The sequence below is a fragment of the Castor canadensis genome, chromosome 12 (assembly GCF_047511655.1).
Source record: "Castor canadensis chromosome 12, mCasCan1.hap1v2, whole genome shotgun sequence".
NCBI classification, from domain to species: Eukaryota; Metazoa; Chordata; class Mammalia; order Rodentia; family Castoridae; genus Castor; species Castor canadensis.
The window spans coordinates 62,806,877-62,830,375 of record NC_133397.1 but is presented as its reverse complement, the minus strand read 5'-3'; the positions used below and the strand labels follow the sequence as shown (position 1 = coordinate 62,830,375).

Here is a 23,499-nt window from a genome sequence, read left to right as displayed (position 1 = left end):
TAACTGAGCTAGACCATTTAAAAAAACTCAAATTTCATTTCTTTTTCTTTTTCCTTTACTTTTTCGTGTAGGTCATCACCCTCGCTTTCCATTTCAGAGACAGAAGTACCTGAATTCTTTAATGAAATTAATAGCTACAAAAAAAAGATGATGGTATATGATAGGTGGACTTCATATACGTATATGAAACAGAACTAAGAAACCTCTTGCAATTGCTTTAAGTGGGTCATGGAAGGGGTGGGAGGAGAGATGGTGAGGGCAATGTAAATAATGTACAATATAAGTTTAATCAGAATTGTTACTGTGAATCCCCCCATATAATAAATATTTCCTAATAAAAATTTGTAAAAAAAGAAAAAAATTAATACCTACAAACTCTTTTGGATCCAGAATTTCCTAGAACTCTGGTTCACTAGTAATTTTCTCTGTTATTTTTTCAGTCTCTTAATTGGATCTTTTACTTTTTTCCCAAAACTTAGTCTTGTACTTTAAAATAATAATAAAACAGCAAAACGAAAAAATATTCTTCTTGCTGAACTTCCTCTTACATGAAACTTTAGCTTTATAGTTTTTTTTTTAATACCTTATTGTTCTTTACCTTTGATGTTCTCCAGTTCAACTCAGTATTTACTGAGGCCTTCTATGTGTTCAGTTATGTATGTTTCAGTCTGGTGAAGATTAGATCAAGGAATAGTTCAAGTAATAGATGCTGTTTTGGTCTTGAATGTTTGTGTCCCCTCAAGCTTATATTTTGAAATCCTAACCCCCAAAGTGACATATTAGGAGAGTGGGACTTTTGGGAGGTGATTTGGTCTTGGGAGTGGAACACTTGTGAACAGGATTAGTAACATTAGAAAAGAGGCCCAAGGGAGATCCCTTTCCTTTTCCATCACTGGAGGACACAGCTAGAAGGTGCCCTCTATGAAGCAGAAAGCAGTCCTTCATCAGACAGTGAATCATTTTGATCTTGGACTTCCCATCCTACAGAATTCAGAAAATAGACTACTGATAAACTACCTGATTTATCATTTTTTTATAGCAGTCTGAACAGACTAATATGCTTTAATATAGATAAATACTTTTTGCTGTGGGAGTCTATTCTGGAATTCACAGAGTGCCCTTGACTTGCCTTTTTACTCTTACTTTTTACTGATATCTGACTCTCCCAATGAAGGATAAGGAAATTAATGCCTTTATAATATATCATTTTTTGCCTCTTATTTTTTTGGGAGTGTATTGAGTTCTGGTTAGAGTTACAATTTACTTGTTCTTTTTATATAAAATGAAGTTTTAAAAATATCTTACAAATTTTAGGTAATACAAGGCTTTTAAATAATGATAGCAATTTCATGTTTTATCAATGTGTGATAAATTATTTAGAGCTAATTCAGCTTTAAAAGAATTGGTGTCTTTTTGCTTTATCAGTTTGTTTTTCAGATGAGGTTTCATGCTAACTTTTGCCTGGGCTGGCCTCAAACCATGATCCTCCTACCTCTTTCCAGTAGTTGGGATTACATGCCTGTTCTACTGTGTTTGGCAGAATTGGTGTTTACTACTGATCCTTTCATAGCCAGCTTCCCATACCATGAGTACTTTATTTTGATTCAAGATTAATTGTATTTCTAACTTCATGTAGAATCAAGAAGGGTTCATTATCATTAAATGCTATTTCCCCCCAGGATTTTTTTTTAAAAGAGTATATTTTTCTGATCTTTTTATATTAAAATGCTTTCTTGGCTTTATAAAATAATAGATTTTATTTTTAGAGGAAATTTGTAGGTTTATACAAAAATTGAGTAGATAGAGTTTCCATATATCTCCTCTATCCTTCAATCATAACCCCTCTCTCCCACCTTTTGTGTTGGATCTGATGTATGGTAAGCATGTGTAATATCATGATGCTGTACTCCCTGCCTTACCCTTATTGTTAGTATTTTGCATTACTGGGGTACATTTGTTATAACTGGTGAACCAATATTATTATTAACTAAAGTTCATAGCTTATATTAGAGCTTAGGTATTGTACAGCATCTATCCATCATTACAACATCATACAGAACAATTTCACAGAAGTTCCCACTACTTCTGTGTTATTTTGCTTCTTCCATAATGCACATACTATGCATACTTACAGGTATGCATTTAGGGTTCCTCTGGGTTTTTTTAACGGTTATTTCTTCTTATTTTTGAATAATATCCTATTATATGACTATATGGTCATATACTATGGTTTGTCCATCCATCTATTGAGAAAACCTTGGTTGCTTCATAGTTTTAGCAAGTATGAATACAGCTGCTACAAATATTTGTGTGGAAATTTTTGTGTAGGCTTAAACTTTCAAAGTATTTGAATAAAAAACTCATAGCATGGTTGTTATATCATGGTGAGACCACATTTAGTTTTGTGGAAAACTAAGACACCATCTTCAAAAGTGGCCATACTATGTTACAGCAGTGAGAGTTCCTGTTGCTCCATATTATCACCAGCATTTACTATTGTCAGTCCTTTGGATTTTAGCTATAGCAGGTTTATAATGATGTCTTCTTGTTTTCATTTGCAATTCCTAGTAACAGATGATGTCAAGTGTCTTTTAATGTGCTTACTTGCTGTCTGCATGTCTTTTTTTGGTGGGGTGTATGGTAAGGTCTTTTGCACATTTTTAAATGGTAGTATTCCTTTTTAAATTTTATTTTGCAAGCATGTGGGTTGTTTAATTTTAACAGTGTCACTTACAGAAAACTTAAAAAAATTTTAATGAATTTCAAGTTATCAATTTTTTCTTTTAAGGAGAATGCTTCTAATATTATTTCAAACAAGTAAGTACTGGGTTGTGAGAAAAAAGAAAAAAAAAGTAATTACTGACCTCAAGGTCACCCAGATTTTCTCTAATGTTGTCTTCTAAAAATGAGTTTTATGTATGTCTGTGATCCATTCTGAGTTACTTTTTAAATTAATAATTTTAAGGTCTATGTCTAAATTCATTTTATTGCATGTGTCTGTGAGTTGTTCTAGCACTATTTGTTGAAATAACTATCCTTTCTCCATTGAATTGCCTTTGTTTTCTTCTCAAAGATCAGGTGACTATAGGTATGTAGATCTGATTGAGGATTCTGTTCTTTTGATCTGTCCATCTATCTCTTATCTACAGCTATCTGGCCAATACCATACTGACTTGATTATGTAGCTTTAGAATAAGTCTTGAAGTTGGATATGTCTGTCCTTTGGTGTTTTTCTTCTTCCTCTTCAGTATTTTGTTGAGCATTCTATTTCCTTTTGCCTTTCCAGAGAAACCTTAGAATCACCTTGTCAATACCACAAAATAACTTGCTGGTGTTTTTATTGGGATTATGTTGAATCTTTGTGTCAGGTTGAGAAAAACTAACATCTCAACAATTTTGAATCTTCCTATCATCAACGAACTTGAAGTATCTCTCCATTTACTAATGTTTTCATTGATATCTTTGGTTGATTCTGTTTTTTGTAGGTTTTCTCAGACAGATCTTACTTGTATTTTGGTAGATTTATACCTAAGTATGTCTTTCTTGGGAGAGGTAATATAACAGTGTTGAGTTTTAAGTTTCCATTTAATACTATCAGTTGTTCATTGCTAATATTTAATAGTCAGTGTTTGTGTATTTATACACAACCTTACTATATCACTTAGTTCTAGGAGGTTTTTTTTACGTGTAATATGTTGGAATTTTTTACATAGAAAATTAGTTTAGCAGCAATTACATTTCAATTTGTGTACATTTTTTCTTATTCTTACCTTATTGCATTAGTTAGGACTTCCAATATGATGTTTACCAAGAGTGGTGAGAAGTGATAACCTTGCCTTGTTCCTGACCTTAGAATGAAAGCATCTAGTTTCTTATGATTACTGTGATGTATGATATGGTTTTAATGGATGTTCGTCATCACATTTAGAAAGTCACCCTGTATTCCTAGTTTGCTAAAAGTTTTTATGTGAGCGAGCATTGGATTTTGTCAGATGCTTATTTTACATCTGTTGATAATGATCATGTGCTTTTTTCTTAACCTATTAATGTGATAGATTACATTAATCGAGTTTTGAATATCACACCAGCTTCTCATATCTGTAATAAATTTCATTTGTTGTGGTTTATTTTTATACATATTTTTAGAGTTGTATGTTGTTGAAGATTTTTATATCTATGTTGATTAGAGATATTGGTCTGTAGTTTTCCATTCTTGAAGTTCTTCTCCTTTTTTCTTTTGGGAGGCGGTACTTGGAATTGAACTCAGATTCTTCTGTTTATTCTGCTTTTTGGTATTAGTGAATTATGAAGTATTCTCTGTGCTTTAAGTTTACTGGAAGATATTATAGGCAGTTCTATTGTATCTTCCTTGAATGTTTGGTAGAATTCACCAGTGAATGCAATGGGCTTTCTAGTTTGGAAGGTTATTAATTATTGATTCAATTAATTCTATATATGTATGTGCATGTGTTTATGTATATGTATATTCAAATTATCTTTTTTCCCATAAATGAATTTTCATAAATTTTATCTCTTAAGGAATCACACTGTTTCATCTGTGTTATCAAATTTGTGGGTATACATTTATGAATAATATTCATAAATTCATATTATGGACTTTTAATGTCCATAGGGTCAATATTAATGGTCTCCCTTATATTTCTGCTATTTGTAATTTATGTCTTCTCTCCCTCTTCCTCCTCCCATCTCTAGTTAGCTCGACTAGAGAATCATCAGTTTCACCAATATTTTCAAAGAAACAGCTTTTCATTTCTTGCCTCTTGTTTTGTTTCATTGATTACTGCTCTAATTTAGTTATTTCTTTTCCTTTGCTTGCTTTAGTTTTATATTGCTGTCTGTTCTATAATTTCCTATGCTGTAAACTTAGATTATTGATTTTATATCTTTTTCTTTAGTAATGTGTACTGATATTTCCCCATTCAGCACTCACTGCTTCTGCAATACCATAAATTTTGATTAATTGTATTTTCAGTTAAATTTAGTTGAGTTGTTTTTTTTAGATTCTCCTTGAGACTTCTTGTTTGAACTATGTATTCTTTAGAAGAAGGGTTGAGCATCCAGAATGCTAAAATCTTAAATATAGAATACTCCAAAGTCTGAAGCTTTTAAGCACCATAATATGTAGCTGTGGCACTGGTCTACTTTCTATCCTTACTGATTTGGATTTTGAGAATTCCACATAAATACAGTCACATAATATGTAGTTTTTATTTTCTGTCAGGCTTTTTAAATTTAATAGAACAACTTAGAAATGCATTCATGTTATTATGTATAACAGTGGTTTGTCCTCTTTCATTAGTGAGTAGTATTACGTTGGATAGTTATACCATGTATAACCATGTATCCATTCTCTGGTTGATGAACATTTGGGTTGTTTCTAGCTTTTTGCTATTACACCTAAAACTGTCATTAATTTTTATGTATGAATCTTTGTGTGGGTCCCTGGTTTGTTTCTTTTGTAAATAAATGAAAGTCGAATTATTGGGTCATATGGTTAACTTTCTAAGTTGTTCATTGTTTACCATTTCATATTCCTATCATTAGTCTAGGAGTGTTCCAGGAGTGTTTTTCTCTTGGTATTTATAGTCTTTTTCATTGTTTATTTTTTCTTTAAATTTTTTCAAGAAGACCTGAGTTCAAACCCCAGTACCACCAAAACTTTTTTTGAGGTAACTTTAACATCACATGAGAGTTGCAGAAATGACAGAAATTTCTCAACATACCTTCATTCATTTTCCTCTTATGTTACCATCATCCATTTTCCTCTTATGTTACCATCATCCATAGCCATAGAGCATTAACATTTATGAAAATTCAGAGATTAACCATGATACTGTTATGTTAACTAATATATAGAGCTTATTTGGATTTCATCAGTTTTTCCACTAATATAATTTTTTTGTTGTTGTTCCAGGGTACAATCTAGGATTACACATTGCATTTAGTGTTCATATCTTTGTAGTCTCCTCCAATGTATGTCCATCCTTCACTCTTTCATAACCTTGACGCAAGTCAGTTATTCTGTAGAATGCCTCTCAATTTGGATTTGTCTGATATATTCTCAAGATTAGATTAAGTTAATGCATTATTAGTATTGATACCCCAGAGGTAATATATCTTCAGTGTATCCTGTCAGGGGTTACATGGTATCACTCTTATCATTCTTATCACTTGATTAATGTGATATATGGGAGGGTTCTCAAATATAAATTACTTTGTAATTTATTACATATTGCATTACTGTTCTTATATGTTGGCTTTGTTTTGTATAGTTTATTCCATTTATCTACATGTCTGTCTTTATACCAGTACATACCATGCTGTCTTATTATTGCAGTTTTACAGTAAGTTCTCAAATCAAGTTGTATAGATTCTCCAACCTTGTTCTTCTGCAAGGCTATTTTATCTGTTCTATATACTTTATGTTTCTATAAATTTTTGAATCAGCCTGTCAATTTCTGCAAAAATTGACTTTGGAAGTATATTACAAACTCTCTACATACTTATGAATGTGTAATTGGTCATTCTTGCTGGACTAGTTATCTATTGTGACAACAAAATAAAATTTTGCTAGGAGGATGAATAGGAACCTTTAATATCACATGAAACACCTGGCTTTTAAGTTAAAACTGGAAACAGAAGCTTGTGTGAGTGTATAGTTTTACACCTAGCAATAAGAGAACACACATCCATCTGATTTTAGGAAGATTTTATAAGTTTCAAATGGATCTCTGGCCCTGAGCCATTCTTGCTGTCATTTTTTATTAACCTTATTCTCTTTTCCTGCTTTTTGTAATACTATTTTTAAGGAATATGACAGCTTTCAAGAGGATGTTGTAAAGTGTCTTAAAATTGTATATTCATTAAAGGGACTCATAAAACATAATACAAAATAGGCAGTAAGTAGTCAGATCAGAGAGTGAACATTAGTTGTCTTTTAGCTCTGTTTAGTAATCAGCTTCCAGTGACCATCACAGAAGACCTAATTAGTTGTTTTTCTTTTCAAGCAAACTTTACTAGGTTCTTTGGTGCATAAGGGCAAGCCACTTAAAAATCACATTTAGAGGCAGTCCAAATTGAAGATTTTAGTAACTTCATTTTAATTAAACCTTGTAGCCTAGTCCTCAATTTTATGACATTTTTGTAATAGCTTTTTATGTATATTTTCATAAACTAGATTTTATTTATAATATGTAGTTTTTCATAGATTGGTTACATTGCAAGCTTCTCTTTTTATTTTTCACTTTTTTAGGTGTAGGTAGTCAAAATCTGTTTTCTCTGTTCTCTGATACTCTTTCTAGTTACCTACTATAGAGCAGATAGTATATAGTTGCCATTTTCTTCGTTTATGTAAGTTAGATCACAGTTGTTCTGTTAGGTTTTTCTTAGGTTGACTAAATTGCAATTATGCTATTCCATTTCCTGTGACACTTTTTGCTTGCTAGGCAGGCACTCAATCACATGCTCCAGTCCTTTTATTTTTTCCTACGGCACTTTTTAAAGGAATGCATAGTGGATATTCACATCTCCCTGTTCTGATACTCTCTTACCTGTCTAGTGTATGTGAAATGTTTCCTTATGGGAGGAAGAAGGAAATCACTTTTCAAATGCCTACTCTGTGCCAGTAAGAGTGCTAGGCATTCTCACTTAAAGTGAAGTCAATTTTTTAAACTTTTTTGTCTTTTCTTTTCTTTTCCCCTTCTCCCTTCAATCCTCCCTTTTCGTTTTGACATGTTCTTGCAGTGTAGTTCAGGCTTACCTGGAATTCACCATTTTCATGCCTCAGTATTCCAAGTGCTGGGATGACAGGTGTGCACCCCCATGCCTGGCTTAGAAATTTTGAACCATTGATAGAAACTTTCAATATGGACAAAGCTAAGCTTTGGGATGCTTAATTTTTGTGGTATTTTCTTTGTTATTTGTTCTAGTTTCCAGGAGATGTGAATCAAGCACAGTATGGCAGTTTATATTGTTTTCTCATTAATATTTCTATTCTGTATAAGATTGGGTCTCTTTATAGTTTTTTTTTTAGACACTCTTTGTGTTAGAATGGGGACAAAAGTTTTGCATTTTAATACCTTTTCTACTTATATTCATAAACTATAACAGTAGTCATATTATGTTTAAGATTTGCTTTGTTACAAAAGCAATGGATGTTACAGTGAATGAATGGACCATAATCAAAATTTTCTCTATATGGAATTTTTTCTCTATCAGAAGCTATCTTATACACATTTAAATTCCCCATCCTTGGTTTTATTAGCAGTCTACATGACCAGTGACATATCTAGCAACTTCACTGGAATCCTAAGATAATGCCCCATAGTCTAGGTAATTTACAGGATAGAATTATGCCCTAGCTTTTTCAGTAAACCACACTAAAGGTATATGTTTCCTCTGCCAAAAATTGGTTTTCTTCATCATTCTCCCTTTTTCAGAGGGCAGCTTGGAATATTTCCCTTCACTTTGATGTGGTTTTTTGAATTTCTTCTCTCTATTGGACTACTTACAGAGGCTTTATTTAAAACAGAATGTTTAAATCCAAATATGGCTTTCTAACACATCATTTTTTTCAGTCAATGCCATGTCAAGTACATTATGTCAGATATGTTACATCATTTTTTGGTGCATACACATGAGAAGAAAAGAGAATGAGTGGACATGAGGAGGTAGTTCTAGTGATTCAGTGCTCACACTTGCAGCAACTTGTTTTCAGAGTCCCCTTAATTTTGCTAATGAAAAACTAATTTTCAGGTAGACACATCACAGTGGATCACTTGGAGCTAGAAGAATTACCACACAGAACTGAATATCCTGCTCCTTGAGCAAACTTAAAACATTATTCTATTAACAAAGAACAGTTTTCCCTTTCTAGAATGTGTACCTAAGTATTTTGACTATTTAATATATACTACTGATTGTTTTGCATTCTGAGAGCACTTAAGAAACTCAGAGCAGTTTGCCACACTGTTGAAGATGGTAGAAGGAGGAAATTTGCTTTTCACTTTGAACTGCAGTTTTATTTTTTCTGCTGATATTGTGTTGATATTAATTATTATAGGAGCTATTCAGAATCTTACCAGAATGAGTTATGGTACTTTAAAGCTACAGAAAACAATCTCATGTTTTTTTAATGTTATCCTTTGTTACCATAGAAACTTAGAAATAAGAGGTTAACATCTTTATGATGCCATAGTTATAGTTGAAATCATTGGTCCAATTGACATATCGAGTAAGGTCATCTATTTTTTGCTAGGGTTTTTCTTTTCTTCTGGCCCTATTTGGGATAGGGTTTGGTTGACGATCTTGTGTTCTATAGACAAGTGCTCTATCATTTGAGCCACACCCCCTCAAACCCTTATGCTTTAGTTTGTTTTTCAGATAGGGTCTTGCACTTTTGTCTGGGCCAGCCTTGGTCTACAGTCCTCCTACCTCTACCTCCTAAGTAGCTGGATTTAAAAGTGTTTATGGACATGCCTGATTTGCTTTTGAGACATGGTCTTGCTAATTTTGTTAGGGCTGGTTTTGGTCTGTGATCCTCTAGTCTACCTCTCAAGTAGCTGGGATTACTATTTGTGAAATATTTTTTGATAAAAAGTCTTTAAAAAGTTTCTTTTTATGTAAGTTTTTGTTATGATTATTTTTTGGCATAACAATGTACATGCTAATTGCAGATAAAGAGAAAGTATAGATAAAGCAAATGGTGAAATCTTTATATGCATAGTAAATATTCTGAGTTGTTCTTCATGAAAACAACTGATTATTACTGAATGAACATTTTAAGGGAGTTTTGTTTTTATTTTTTTGTTATCTTTATTTTGTAATTTATTTCCCAATTAACTATAGATAACACGTGCTCAATGTGTGTGTCTGAGTGTGGAAATTATGGTAATATTTAAAAAGAGGTAGAAGTTGTCCTAATTGTCAAGAGAGTTGTATAAACGTTTGCTATATACAAAATTGCTTCATACAAATTCAATGTCTTACATGTGGTCCATCATTTTGCAGTGTAGTCTATTAAAAAAAAGACTTTTTTAAACCTCTCTATGATATGTAGTTTTTTTTGTTTGTTTGTTTGTTTTTTTGTTTTGATGGTACTACGGTTTGAACAAAAGGCTTCATGGTTGCTAGGCAGGTACTCTACCACTTGAGCCACTTCACCAGCCCCTATGATATGATTTAAATATAAGTTTAAATGTGATTTAGAGATTTGAAAAGGGGAATCTTGATTAATCATATTTTTAAACTATTAAAATTTCTATTTTATCAAGTTTTAATTGTACAGTTCAGTAATGTTAAGTACATTCTTATTGTTATGTAACCCATCTCTAGAACTTTTTCATATTGCATAATTTTAACTCTGTACTCAGTGAACACTAACTTCCCATTTTTTCCCTTATTCCTAGCCTGAGTAACCACCATTCTATCCATTTCTATTAGTTTGACTACGTTAGATGGCTCATATGGTATCTAAAGTATCATTCAGTAGCCCCATACAACGTTTTGTTGTTTTGTGACTGGTTTATTTCACTTAGTATAATGTCCTCAAAGTTCATATAAGTTGTAACATGTGAGAGAATTTCCTTATTTTTAAAAGCTGTATAATTTTCTATTGTGTGTATATTCCACATTTCTTTATCCATTTATTCCTCAATGAACATTTGGGTTGTTTTAGCCTCTTAGCTGTTGTAGAAATGGCTTTGTGTCCCTGCTTTGAATTCTTTTGGACATGTTCTCAGAAATGGGACTATTGGGTAACATTTTAATTCTATATTAAATTTTTTGAGGAATCTCCATATTCTTTTTTTTATAGTGGAAAACATTTTAATGTCCTACTATAGTTCCAGTTTCTTCACATCCTTGACAACACTTATCATCTTTATTATTTTTGATAGTGGCTTTTTTTATTGGGTATGAGATGATATTTCTTTGTGCCTTTGATTTATATGTTTATTTAGATAAAATATATTTATATATTTATATGTTATGGTATTAATTACTTTTCTCATTGTGATGAAATGCTTGACACAAACAGCTTAAAGGAGAAATTCATTTTGGCTCATAGTTTCACAATTGTAACTCTATCATGGCAGGGAGGATGTGTGGGAGCAGAGTTATTCACAAAACAGCAGCCAGGAAGAGAAAAAGGAAAGACAGGAAGGGGCCAGGGCAAGACATAGTACCTAAGGGCACATCACCAGTGACCTCCTTCCTCCAAGCAGGCCATACCTCCTACTTTTCATCACCTTCTAAGAATGCCATCTTACTATGAATACATCAAGAGATTAATCCATTTGTTAGGTCAGAGCCTTCATTATCTAATTGTCTCTGAAAATGCCACCAAAGCCTTCCCCAGAGGTGTTCTTTGCTTATCATCCGTGTATCTCTTAATCCAGTCTACTTGACCAGACTAATCATTATAAGTCCAGCCCTTATCAACTTGTGACTGGTCACATCTCCTTAAACATTCCACCTCTGACCTCCAAAAGACTTAGGTCCACTTCATAAGGCAAAATGGATTTAGTTCATCTCCAAGAGTTCCCATTGTCTTAACTGTTCTAGTGTTGTTCAAGAGTCCAAATTTAAAGTTTCTCTGAATCTCTGAGCTGTGGGTCCCAGTAAAGTGCAAAACAAATCTTACACTTGAATATACAATCAAACAGAGTAAACATCCCCATTCCAAAAAGGGAGGAAGGGGAGAATTGCAAGGAAGGACTGAACCAAAGTAAGACTGAAATCCTGCAGGACAAAAATTAAACCTGTAGCTTTGTGTCTGGCATGTGGGGCATATGGTCTCATGGGGTGAGCTCCAATGTGCTTTGCCAGGTCTGCCCCTATAGTTTTGTTAGCTGCAGCCCACATGGCTTATCTCATGGGCTGGCTCCACTCATTGCTTATGACTTACCTGAGCAGACATTACATGTTCCTGGCATTCCCGATGTCCTCAGGTGTCCATTAGATTTCACTCTCACAGTTTCACATATTACTCTCTTAGGAGTGCCTTGCAGGGAATCCCACCCTGCTACACCTGGCCAGGCCTCACAGGCCTAACTTTGAAGTCTCAGAGGAAGCCTCTGTGACCCCATAACTCTTACATTCTGCATGCTTGTAAAATCAGCATCCTATGGATAACAAGGTTTTCAGCCAGCTTGAGCAGTAGTTGGGTCTTCTCAGACCACAGCTGCAGTGGCCTCTGAGTGTCTGGGCAGCTGAACCTCCAAAAATATTTCCTTAGGGAGTCCTGTGTGAGCAGGATGCCCCAGCAGCTCTGTCTTCTCCAGGAAAAGTCTTTCAAATGAATTTACAATTTTATATACTGGAACCTGAGGTGTGTGGGGCCTAGCAAATTCCTGAGATGCCCTCAAGGCATCTTTCCTGTTATCCAAGTAGGAAGTGCTTAGCTTCTTTTTAAAGGCACTCATCTTTTTAAAGCACTAACCACACCCTGCTTGCAAACAACTTCCAGCTCACTCCTTTTTTTGGCCAGGCTGCACATTTTTCAAATCCTATTCTGCCTTTTCACTGTAAATCTGGCTAAAAGCAGCTAGCAATAACCCTTCCACACTTTGAATGCTATGTTATGTTGAACTTTCTGCTGCCAAATAGTCTATTATTATTATTATTATTATTATTTTTGCAACACTAGGGTTTTTACTCTGGGCTCTTGCACTTAACTTACTAGGCAGGTATAAATGCAATGCCCCTAACCTAGCTTTTTTGCTTTAGATATTTTTTGATGCCCTTCTGGACTCCAGTCTTCCTATTTATGCTTCCCATCTAGCTGTGGTGACAGGTGCATGGCACCATACTCAGCTTTCATTGATTGAAATGGAGTCTCACAAACTTTTTGTACCAGCTTACCTCAAACCATGATACTCCAGATCTCTACCTCCTACTTGGGAGGCACTGCACCTGGCAGTCCATTACTTTTAAATTCAACTTTACTCAAAGGATGGACCACATATAGACACATTCTTTATTAGAATGTAACATGAATGGTCCAGTTCCCAGTGGAGTCCTTGTTCCCATCTGAAACCTCATGAGCTTGGACTTCACTGTCTGCATTCCTTTTGGTGTTCTGGTCTTTTGTGCTCCTACTAGAATTGCCCATTAAGGTTCACTTATTGCATTTAACGCTATTTTTCAAGCTGCTTATCCAAACTCTTCAAAATTCCTTCCACATACAAGTTCCAAAGGAATAAGCAGTATACAGGTTCAGTCACAGCAATGATCCCACTTCTGGTACCAATGTTCTCTAGTAGCTACTTTTCTCATTGCTGTGTCATAGGAATTATTTACTTTGGCTCACAGTTTCAGGTGTGTCAGACTTTCATGGTGGGGAAGGCATGCTGGAACAGAGTAGTTCACAGTATTGGAGCCAGGAAGCTAAAAAAGGGACTACAAGAAGGGGCCAGGGAAAGACATAGCACCTAATATAATGCCCATAGTGACCATTTCCTCCACCTATGCCCCATTTCCTATTTTTAGCTACTTTCCAAGAATATCATCACATGAATCCATCAAGGAATTAATGTATTCATTAGGTTACAACCCTTATGATCTAGTTGTCTGTGGAAATGCCATCACAAACACTACAGAGGTGTGATTTACTAATCTCCTAGGCATCTTTTAACCCATTCAAATTAGTCATCAAGAGTAGTAATGTAGAGCATCTTTTTATATGCTTGTTGGCCATTTGTATATATTCTTGGGAGAAGTAGCTATTTAAATCCTTTGCTGATTTTTTGTTCATCTATGAAAGTTGTACAAAGGAAATATCATTCTGACATTTCCATACATGCATATCATGTACTTTGATCATACTCATCCTCTTCATTATACTTTCTTATACCTCCCCTTTCCTCAAGCCCTCATTTTAAACTTTCTTACAGTTTTTTGTATGGTTTCATTATGACCTTTTCACACATACATATAATGTACTTTGATCATATCCTCTACCTGTTTTCCCCTTCTCCCTTCCTGCTGGTTCCTCCCAATCTCCCTTGTATATGTTCCTTCTCCTCCTTCTCTTGTTCTCCTTCTCCTTCTTCTCCCCCCGCCACTCCTTCCCCTTCCCCTCCTATTCTCTAGGTTGCCCTTTTACTCTATTGAGTGTTTTCTTTGAAGCTTACTTACTGTAATTTTAAAGGTGAAGTGTAGTGGTTACCTAAATACAGAAAAGGGCCCAAAACATTGTAATCCTAGATTTCTCTTTCTATTGATGGAAATTCTTTGGGACCTGAAGACTGCTTATTTGTGTCTTTATTCCTCCTTTAAATTACTAGACCAAATGCAAACACACATGCATACATAAACACACTTCTGTGGACAATAATATACAAATAACATTTTCTGATCTGCTTGAAATGCTCTTTTCCCCTCATTTTTGATCACTATCCCTTTTTGTTTATTAGAGATAGTTTTCCAAAAAAGCTAGTTTCCAGGTCAAGTGCTCATAGTGCTAAAAAGTCTCTGGTTTGAATCTGCAGTTCCTTTACAGGTCTTTTGACTGATGAGAATGGAAGAGGCAACTTGGAGTCTTCAAGTCTTGATTTTTCAATTTTTTCATGGTTATTAAATGATGAAATAATGGTTAGGAGAAGTGAAAAGAGAAGGTGGGGGAATCAATCCAATGGCACAATTCTGGGGTAGTTTGGATTCTTAACTCACAAGACTTCTGGAACTAACTATGGGAGGATCAAATAGGGGACATATTAATATATCAACTCCATTTTAGGATTGCTTCACTTCTGAGTTGTGCTTCTTAAGTGCTAAGTTATATGTTGTGGTGTTAGAAAAGCCCATGGCCAGAATGTAGACTAGTACAACCACTCTGGAAAAAAATTTGGAGGCTACTTAAAAAGCTAGACGTCTATCTACCATTTGATCCAGCAATACCACTCTTGGGGATATACCCAAAAGACTGTGACACAGGTTACTCCAGAGGCACCTGCACACCCATGTTTATTGTGGCACTATTCACAATAGCCAAGTTATGGAAACAGCCAAGATGCCCCACCACTGACGAATGGATTAAGAAAATGTGGTATCTATACACAATGGAATTTTATGCAGCCATGAAGAAGAACGAAAAGTTATCATTCGCTGGTAAATGGATGGAATTGGAGAACATCATTCTGAGTGAGGTTAGCCTGGCCCAAAAGACCAAAAATCGTATGTTCTCCCTCATATGCGGACATTAGATCAAGGGCAAACACAGCAATGGGATTGGACTATGAGCACATGATAAAAGCGAGAGCACACAAGGGAGGGGTGAGGATAGGTAAGACACCTAAAAAACTAGCTAGCATTTGTTGCCCTTAACGCAGAAAAAGTAAAGCAGATACCTTAAAAGCAACTGAGGCCAATAGGAAAAGGGGAACAGGTACTAGAGAAAAGGTTAGATCAAAAAGAATTAACCTAGAAGGTAACACCCACGCACAGGAAATCAATGTGAATCAATGCCCTGTACAGCTATCCTTATCTCAACCAGCAAAAACCCTTGTCCCTTCCTGTTATTGCTTATACTCTCTCTACAACAAAATTAGAAATAAGGGCAAAATAGTTTCTGCTGGGTATTGGGTGAGGGGAGAGGGAGGGGGCGGAGTGGGTGGTAAGGGAGGGGGTGGGGGCAGGGGGGAGAAATGAACCAAACCTTGTATGCACATATGAATAATAAAAGAAAAAGAAAAAAAAAAAAAAAGAAAAGCCCATGGCCAGAAGGTAGAACTGTTCTGTTAGTTACTGAGCTGGTATTAGTTTACATTAGGGGATGTTCAGTATTGGTTGCTGATGGTAGCTAGAATAGGAGGTAAAACTGAGAGGATTTATAGTAGTGTCCTATACAAATACATACAACTTGAAATGTATACAAATGCAGATCTTGATTGATAATTATGACAGTATTGGAGTTCATTGATGAGTGTGTGTCTAAACATTGCTAGGTCTCAGATGCTTCCATAGCAGACAGTGAAATAAGATTCCCATCTCATTTGGAGGTGGAGTATATTTTTTATTTTTTAAATTTAAGATATATCATATGCATTTTTTTAAACCTTATGACATCTCTGAGGTAGATCGGATTAATGTTTTTGCAATAAATGGGAATATTGCACAGGAAAGTAAAGTAACCTGATCAAGTTTATGCAATGAGAAAATTGCTTAAAGTCCTATCTTATACCACAAAGCTTTTTTCTCTGTTATATAATACTCTTAGTAAAGCCTCTGTACAGTAATTATATTATGTCTCCAACCTAGATGCCCAAAGCTTCTCTTTTGAACTTGTTTCTAATTTTAAAGGTCATTTGTTTATGCTACTGTAATCCACTAGAGGTCAGTATTGGGTTATTAAACACAGGAGCCTTTGGCTTTTGATTTTTTAAAAACTGTCTTTGAGTCTTATTGCCAGATATCCTTGGGAGTTGTATTCCACAACAAACCTTTATTCAATGGCATATATAGGTTGCCTCATAGATATTATTTGACAGTTTTAAAAGTGCTAATAGTGACTTTTTAGGTTATTAGTTAAGATTAGGTAATGTGTATGGCCACTCCCACATTTGTCTACCTTTTTGATAGGTAAGGAGACCACCCAAGTGATGTCTTTTACAGATACTCCTTTCTTTTTTAGGGACCAGATCTTATTCTTACAATGGATTCCTTTTGTTATCTATTGTCTTTATGGAGTAAATATACCTAAATTAACTATGTGTGTGTTTCATTGTGTCTGGACTTGGGGGATTTCCTAGAATAGAAAATAGAGAAGAGGTGTTTAGTGCTTTAGTGTCATTTTCCTCTGAATATCCAGCAAGTTTACTGAACTCATCTACTTAGTGAACTCATCTACTTAGTGCTGCACTCAACTTATTATTTTCACGTTCCTTATTACTTGGAACAGCACCACCACCTAGTCATCAAGACCAGAATAATAGAAGTATTATTATTTCCTTCTTCTCTGCCATGTACAACATGCAAGTCAGTAAATAATTTTACTTCTGCTTCTTATATGTAGGCTGATACCTTACTTCAAGTTCTCATACTTGTTATTTGGACCATAATAGTGATCTATATTGATTTTCCTGCTTTCAGGCTTTATTTTCTCCCAGTTGACCATCCCTTTGATCCTAGAGGATTTGTCTGAATTGTAAGGCTGGTCTTGTTATTCCCCTGCTTCTGTTCTTTCATTGTGTTTCCTAAGGCTTATTATGACTTGTATGCTTTGTACTCTTTTCCTCCTAATCCATCCCAGTTAGCAGAAATGAGTCAGCTGCTTCTGTGGCACATTATTATAGGCATTGTCTTTTACATGTGGTCTTGGTGAAACAGCCTAACATGTTAGGAATAAAGTGCTCCAAATGTCTTTTATTGAATTTTTTTGCTGTTACATTTTCATTACAATTTGTCTTATATATTTAAATATTTAAATCTGTATTTTGTATTGACCACCTCCTCCCAATCTCTTAACATACATTTTGAATAGATGGTAATTTGTATCCAAAATGGCAATAACTGAGGATTTACTTTTATTGTTCTACCTGAAATTTGGTTTCCAGTTTGGCCATTCCCATTTGACACATCCTTACTGACTGCTCCTTTACAGATTTGGAGAAGCCATGATAGTTCTTTCTGCCTCTGGTTCTGACAAGCTTTTGAGTACAACTTGAAACACTTTGATTTCTAGCAAAAGCTTCACTATATCAATTTGTTGGTACTTTCCACTCCTCTAAATTGATAGGAAAACCAGATGCCAACTAAAAGTCAAGAAACTCTAGAAAATCTGAAATTCCATGGTATACTTTTCAGATTTGTGTTATTTCAGTTTAAATGATGGTAACCAGTGTGGCTTCTCTTTTACTTCTGATATACTAGTACTGTTTTACTGGGTGTGAAAGAAAATAATTAACTTGAGATTTAATAAGACAAGACCTACCTATGAAAGGTTTTTGTTTTGGTATACTGAAAGAAGGTAGCCAGAAGGGTATAGTGATCACTCTGTCATTGATGGCCTGGTTTTCGAAAGAGGAGAACTTTAGAAGTTCTTTCTTCCTTTTGCCTCTTCAGAGTCATTGATCCTTGTTTGCATGGATTGTATCAAATGTAAGTGTAGAAGAACATCTTACTTTTGAGAAGAATAGAAAGAATGGTCTACCTAATTTGGATCTTGAGTACTTACAGGTTATATGTGTCTTATGTAAACCTAAATTAAATGTTTTTGGGTGCCTGCTTTATCTCAGTTTGTTACTCAAGTCATGTATTTTATGTAAGTCAAACCAAAATATTAATGGGTAATATGCAGAGAAACAAGTTTATTCATTGATTCAAATCTCTGGAATGTAGATTCTTTTCATTTTCTTGGCAGAAAGTAGCTCACATTGTTCAAGTTTTCTCTGTCCTATTATAACTATGTTCATTTGACCAGTACCTGAACTTCTTATACTTAAGATTTGTCTTGAATTCCTTAATCTCATTTAGAAGATTTAGAGACACTTACTTTTCTCCTGAACTAATTTCTAAGTGATCACTTGGCACTGAGGAGAAATATTGATTAAGAATGTATATTCTGAGAGGCCATGTTTTGTGTCTTGGTGTGGTACTAAGTATTACATTAAAGCAGAGGTTCCATTGGGAATGATTTTGGAATATGATGTGTTTAGGCAAATTGAACAAGTTTTTTTTAAAAAACATTTTTATTAGCATATATTAGTTGTATGGGGAGGTTTCATTGTGACATTTCCATATATGATTACAATGTACCTTAGTTAGATTTACCCTAAACAAGTTTCTTGAAAATAGTACTCCACCCAGCCTTTATTCTGTTAATGTGCATCGTGTATCTACACTAATGCTACATGGCATGCAGTGTTTCTCATGGATTTGGCCATAAAGCCTTTATTTTGGCAAGCATTTTTGTCATGCTTTGAGGAACTGTTGGTGTAATGGAAAGATCAATGATTTGGAATTAAGGAGATCATACTTCTGAGCTTCTGATTTGCTATTCACTAGCCTTGTGACCTTGAACAAAACTTTTGTCTTCTAGCATCAGTTTCCTGAGTGGTAACTAAGGTCACTTCTAGCTATAATACTGTGTAACTTAATGGTTCTGTTATTGACTTGGAATAGTCATATTGAAACTATACTGTAATTTCAGTCATTTGCATTAGGCTGAGGGGATTACATTTCCTTTTCTATATATGTTCTGAAGAAGAAACCCTTGAAAACTTTTCCATAGGTCACAGTCATAAGATCTTGTTGGATTAATTAGTTCAAAACACTCTGATATTTCAAGATAATTCATTTTCCTGATTATGTATTTTAGTGATCTCTTATATCCACATAATACTTTTTAAAGAATCTCCTGTGCTTACATGTATCAAAATTAATTCCAAGCTCCCGAACCATGTCCTTCAACTCTTATGTTTTCAGTATGACATTTTCTCATAAGAGATAACTATTAGACGTTTGTACTAATCTCTTGGCTACTTACGAGATAATGAGTAGATTTCATTTTGTGGTGATTTAGCTGATATGTTTGAAAAATCTTATGATAATATCGACTGTATTTTTTTTCTGTGTTAACTTAGAAAATGAATTAAGGCAGGATAACTTCAGGATTAAAATGTATACATTAGTATACTTGATTTTATTTCTGTGGCTAATATTTTATATATTAAGGTTTTGTTATAGCATTTTCATTAAGATATTAATTTCTTCAAAATTAGAAGTTCATTGAAAGCTTAGCTAAGTTTTGTTCTCTCTCTCTCTCTCTCTCTCTCTCTGTCCTAGGCTCAACAACAAAGAAACCTGGATAACATTGTCTTGCAACAACCCAGATTAGGCAGCAAGAGAAAATGTAAGAAAGATGCATATACTATCTTTGATGCAGAAATGGAAAGTACTAGTCCCAAGTCTGAACAGGATTCAGGAATTCTAGATGTTGAAGATGAAGAAGATGATGAAGAGGTAACTTAACATTTGAACTGGGGAAGTGCAACTGTTTTTAAACTTAAATATACTGTTTGAGATGTGACTTCATTTCTAAAATAGCTGTATTATCTTCTGGATATTAAATGTCATTTTGATCTCAAAATTCAATTTTAATTTAAAGAATTATTTAATTCTTTTAAATTTAAAGAAACTTAAGATACATGAAAATAATTTATATTCTGATTTTTTAGTATTTAGGTTTTAAACATCCTCCTCTTCACTTTTTGTAAAGATTCGGGGGGTTGATTCTTTACTGACTGGGTACTACATTGAGGCAAGAGTAGAGTTTACCTGACCTAGAGTCTTGGGGGTCTAAGGAACTTCTGCTAAAACTGGAACAGTTTCTTTAGAACAGTAAAAGATTTTCAAAGATAAGGAGTAAACAAACTGATTCTTTACCTTGAGTAATGGTCCAGATTTAAAATAATGAAAGCTTCTACAAAGCTGGGAGTACATTTTTGGAGTTTAAATGGCTTAGCTAGTACAAATTTACATATCCTTATTTATTGTTAGAAATATATGTTCTTAAAAATAAAACTATTGTTTTATTTCTTGCGATTTCTTAATAAAACATTTTTCTAAATACTTACCCTTTGCCTCAACTGAATCAATTTCTTTGTGAGTACAGTGTTTAGAAGCATGAGATTTAGAGTCAAACTGACTATTCAAATCTTGGCTCTGCCATTGTTTTCTTTGAAAAATTATTAATAGTTTTATCACCTACTTTTAAAATGGCTGTTGACATGTGTGGGGATCCATTTCCTCCTGTACTTAGTAGCTTGTTTTGTCTTAAGAGATTGTCTTCTTTTCCTTGTTTTATTTCTCCAGATAAAACTGGTTTCACTATTTCTTTTCCATCTTTGTCCCCTTTTATACCTTTACTATCCTTCTTGCTGTCCTGTCTTCCCAAAAACTCTGCCCAAGAACTTGACAGTATGTAACTTTGTAATCTTAGGTCAACTGTTTAATTAGTATCTTGGAATCTTAGTATCTTTGTCTTTAGAGTAAAGAAAGGTATTAACTAACCCCTAGAGTTGTATAAGCATCTGCTCCATAAAAACATGGTCAGCAAATGTCAGTTTTTGTCTTATTTTCATTAATTTTTCCTTACTGACTTTTATTATTTATCAACACTGTCAGTAGGCCTTGTCTGTAGGTTATTCCTCTTGACTTTAGAAATCAAATCAGCATCATTTAAACTATGTGGGCTGAAAATAAAATAACCAAATTATTTATGTCTAAAACATTAACATTTAAGTTTGATTGAGTGTATTAGGGGCATGCTATGATATACATATGAAAATATACATAAAATACCACATTCTTTTGCATAGTTTTAACCATTGAGGGGACACATTCCTGCAATTTAAGTGAATGATGTTACTCATCATTGTTAGTTAAATTTTATACTTTACTAGGAGATGGTTATATAAGTGAGGTATGGAAATAGTTAATGATGCTAGAAAGTTGCATCCTGAGCTCTATATACTTAAAGAACCCATCATTTGCCTAATAATCCATGAAGAAAGGAGAAGTCTTGATCTCCCTGAATATTTTATAGCATTCCGTCTTTTTGCCTGCAGTGACTGGTATGTTAGGATATAGGTCCACCTGGAGACCAGACTGTCAGTATTAGACTCATCCTAGATGGCCAGTTGCAATAGTACTATCATACAGCATCAGTCTGAAGGAAGACATTGCACTTTTTAGGTACCCATCAAGGAAATTGCATTTTCACTATGACCTAGAGAAACAGAAGTCAGACATAGCCTGAACCCCTGGATATTCTAGGTAGGAACCATTCTTTATCACTAATTCACTGAAGTGAAGATCCTGAGTAAGTCCCTTTTCATGTGTGTGCCATGCTTCTTTGCTTTATCCTGTGAGGTCCAGAGAAGACAAAGAAAATGTGACTAGTGAAATATGTTGGGGGTTCTTCATAAAGGAAATATTATATAAATGTACTTGGAAGTTAATATTTTAGGATGATCCCATAAACCAAATCAGACAGAATTCATAGTAGAGATTTGCTGATTGAGCTCTTATAACAAGAATTCGGTCCTTCATCGTCATCTAATGGCATCTTATCTTAAAAAAAAATCCTACCTTATATTTGTTTACTTCTCAGTTTGAATCTTCTTCAAGTGCACATTCTTAATCTCAAACCTCATGTAGAGAATTATTTATTTAGATGTCTCCAAACTGGTTTCTTGGCATAGTTCTTGCATGGTGTGAATAAATTCTTCAGATAAGGGCTTTTGTGACCCACTGTGACGTTCTGACCTTCATTCTTGTCATTCTTCAACAGACCTCATTGAGAGCAGCATAGTTTTTAGGGTCCTGTGAGTTTTAATCTGTGAGTCAGATAACTGTGGCATAGAATAGTTAGTGGCTCTTTATCTGTTTGGTATCCAATATTACTTTGAGCATTTCATAAAAATATTTGAAGTTTTTTCTCAGTAAAATATGTATATATTTACCTGCAAACAGTTCAGCATAAAAATTCAAGGATTCATGAAATTCTTTTTATCCCTAGGAGCTAACTTAAGAATCCGTGTTGTAGAGCAGTGCTTCTTAAATTTAATTGTGCAATGAATCACCTGAAAATCATATTAGTGTTCAGATTCTGATTCTACCTGAGAACCTGCATTTTTAATGCAGGTGAGAACGCCATGGTTGGTCTGTGGAGCACACTTTGAGTTGCTTGGGCTATAGAGGACCTTCAGGATCATTGAGTCTTTTGTAAAATGGTCATAAAATTTTCTGGCAATAAATGCAACACTTGAAGAGAAAAGTTGTAGTTTGCTTTGTAATATTTGTTGCTTGTAATTGGCTACCAGCACTTTAAATGAAATTTTATAATTCTCATTTAACAAGTTTAGATATTTTCTTACTGTCTGAAGAAAGAACTTTTGACCCTTTATTATGCTTTTAATGGAAATATGTTTAATACATTCTTTGAGGGTTTTCTTTTTGTGGTAGTGGGTTTTGAACTCAGAACTTCATGCTTGTTAGGTAGGCACTCTTACCACTTGAGCTACACCTGCATATCTACATTTTGTGAGTTGAATGACATTTTAAGGTTATTTACTGTGTCTTTAGCTTAATGATACTTAATAGGAAATTGTGAAATGCAATCAACAGAAAAACCCAAACTCCTAGAACAGAGCTTTGTACACATTAAGCAGATAGTTAGTAAGCCATCAAACTAAAATTAAGTTTGTGCTAGGGATGGGAAAAGTTTAATAGCCTGAGGAACTGAAGATGAGGCTTCAGGATTGTTCATCTAGGTTTACTGCTGAGCCAGCAGATGAAGTCAGCTGCCTCTTCCCAGCCTTGTTGAAGGGTAACCCGGCAATCTCTTAATGGTTACTGAGTAGTGTTGTGGAGAACAATGTTTTGTAGTAAAATTTCTCTATTATTTTTTTATTTTTGTCTAACCAATGAAAGGGTCACAGTGAAGATGCATATTGTTTTAGTAATCATTTCTGATAT

The 23,499-nt window shown here is 34.3% G+C and overlaps 1 protein-coding gene across 5 annotated transcripts in view; it reads left to right on the top strand.

The window, feature by feature from the left end:
• Exoc6b (exocyst complex component 6B) overlaps positions 1-23,499 on the top strand; it is a 556,197-nt gene that overhangs the window by 203,767 nt on the left and 328,931 nt on the right. For all 5 annotated transcript variants that reach the window (XM_074049965.1, XM_074049961.1, XM_074049962.1 and 2 more), the window contains one exon: positions 19,804-19,980. In XM_074049965.1, coding sequence (XP_073906066.1) covers positions 19,804-19,980 — 177 coding nt within the window. The remainder of the gene's footprint in view (positions 1-19,803; positions 19,981-23,499) is intronic.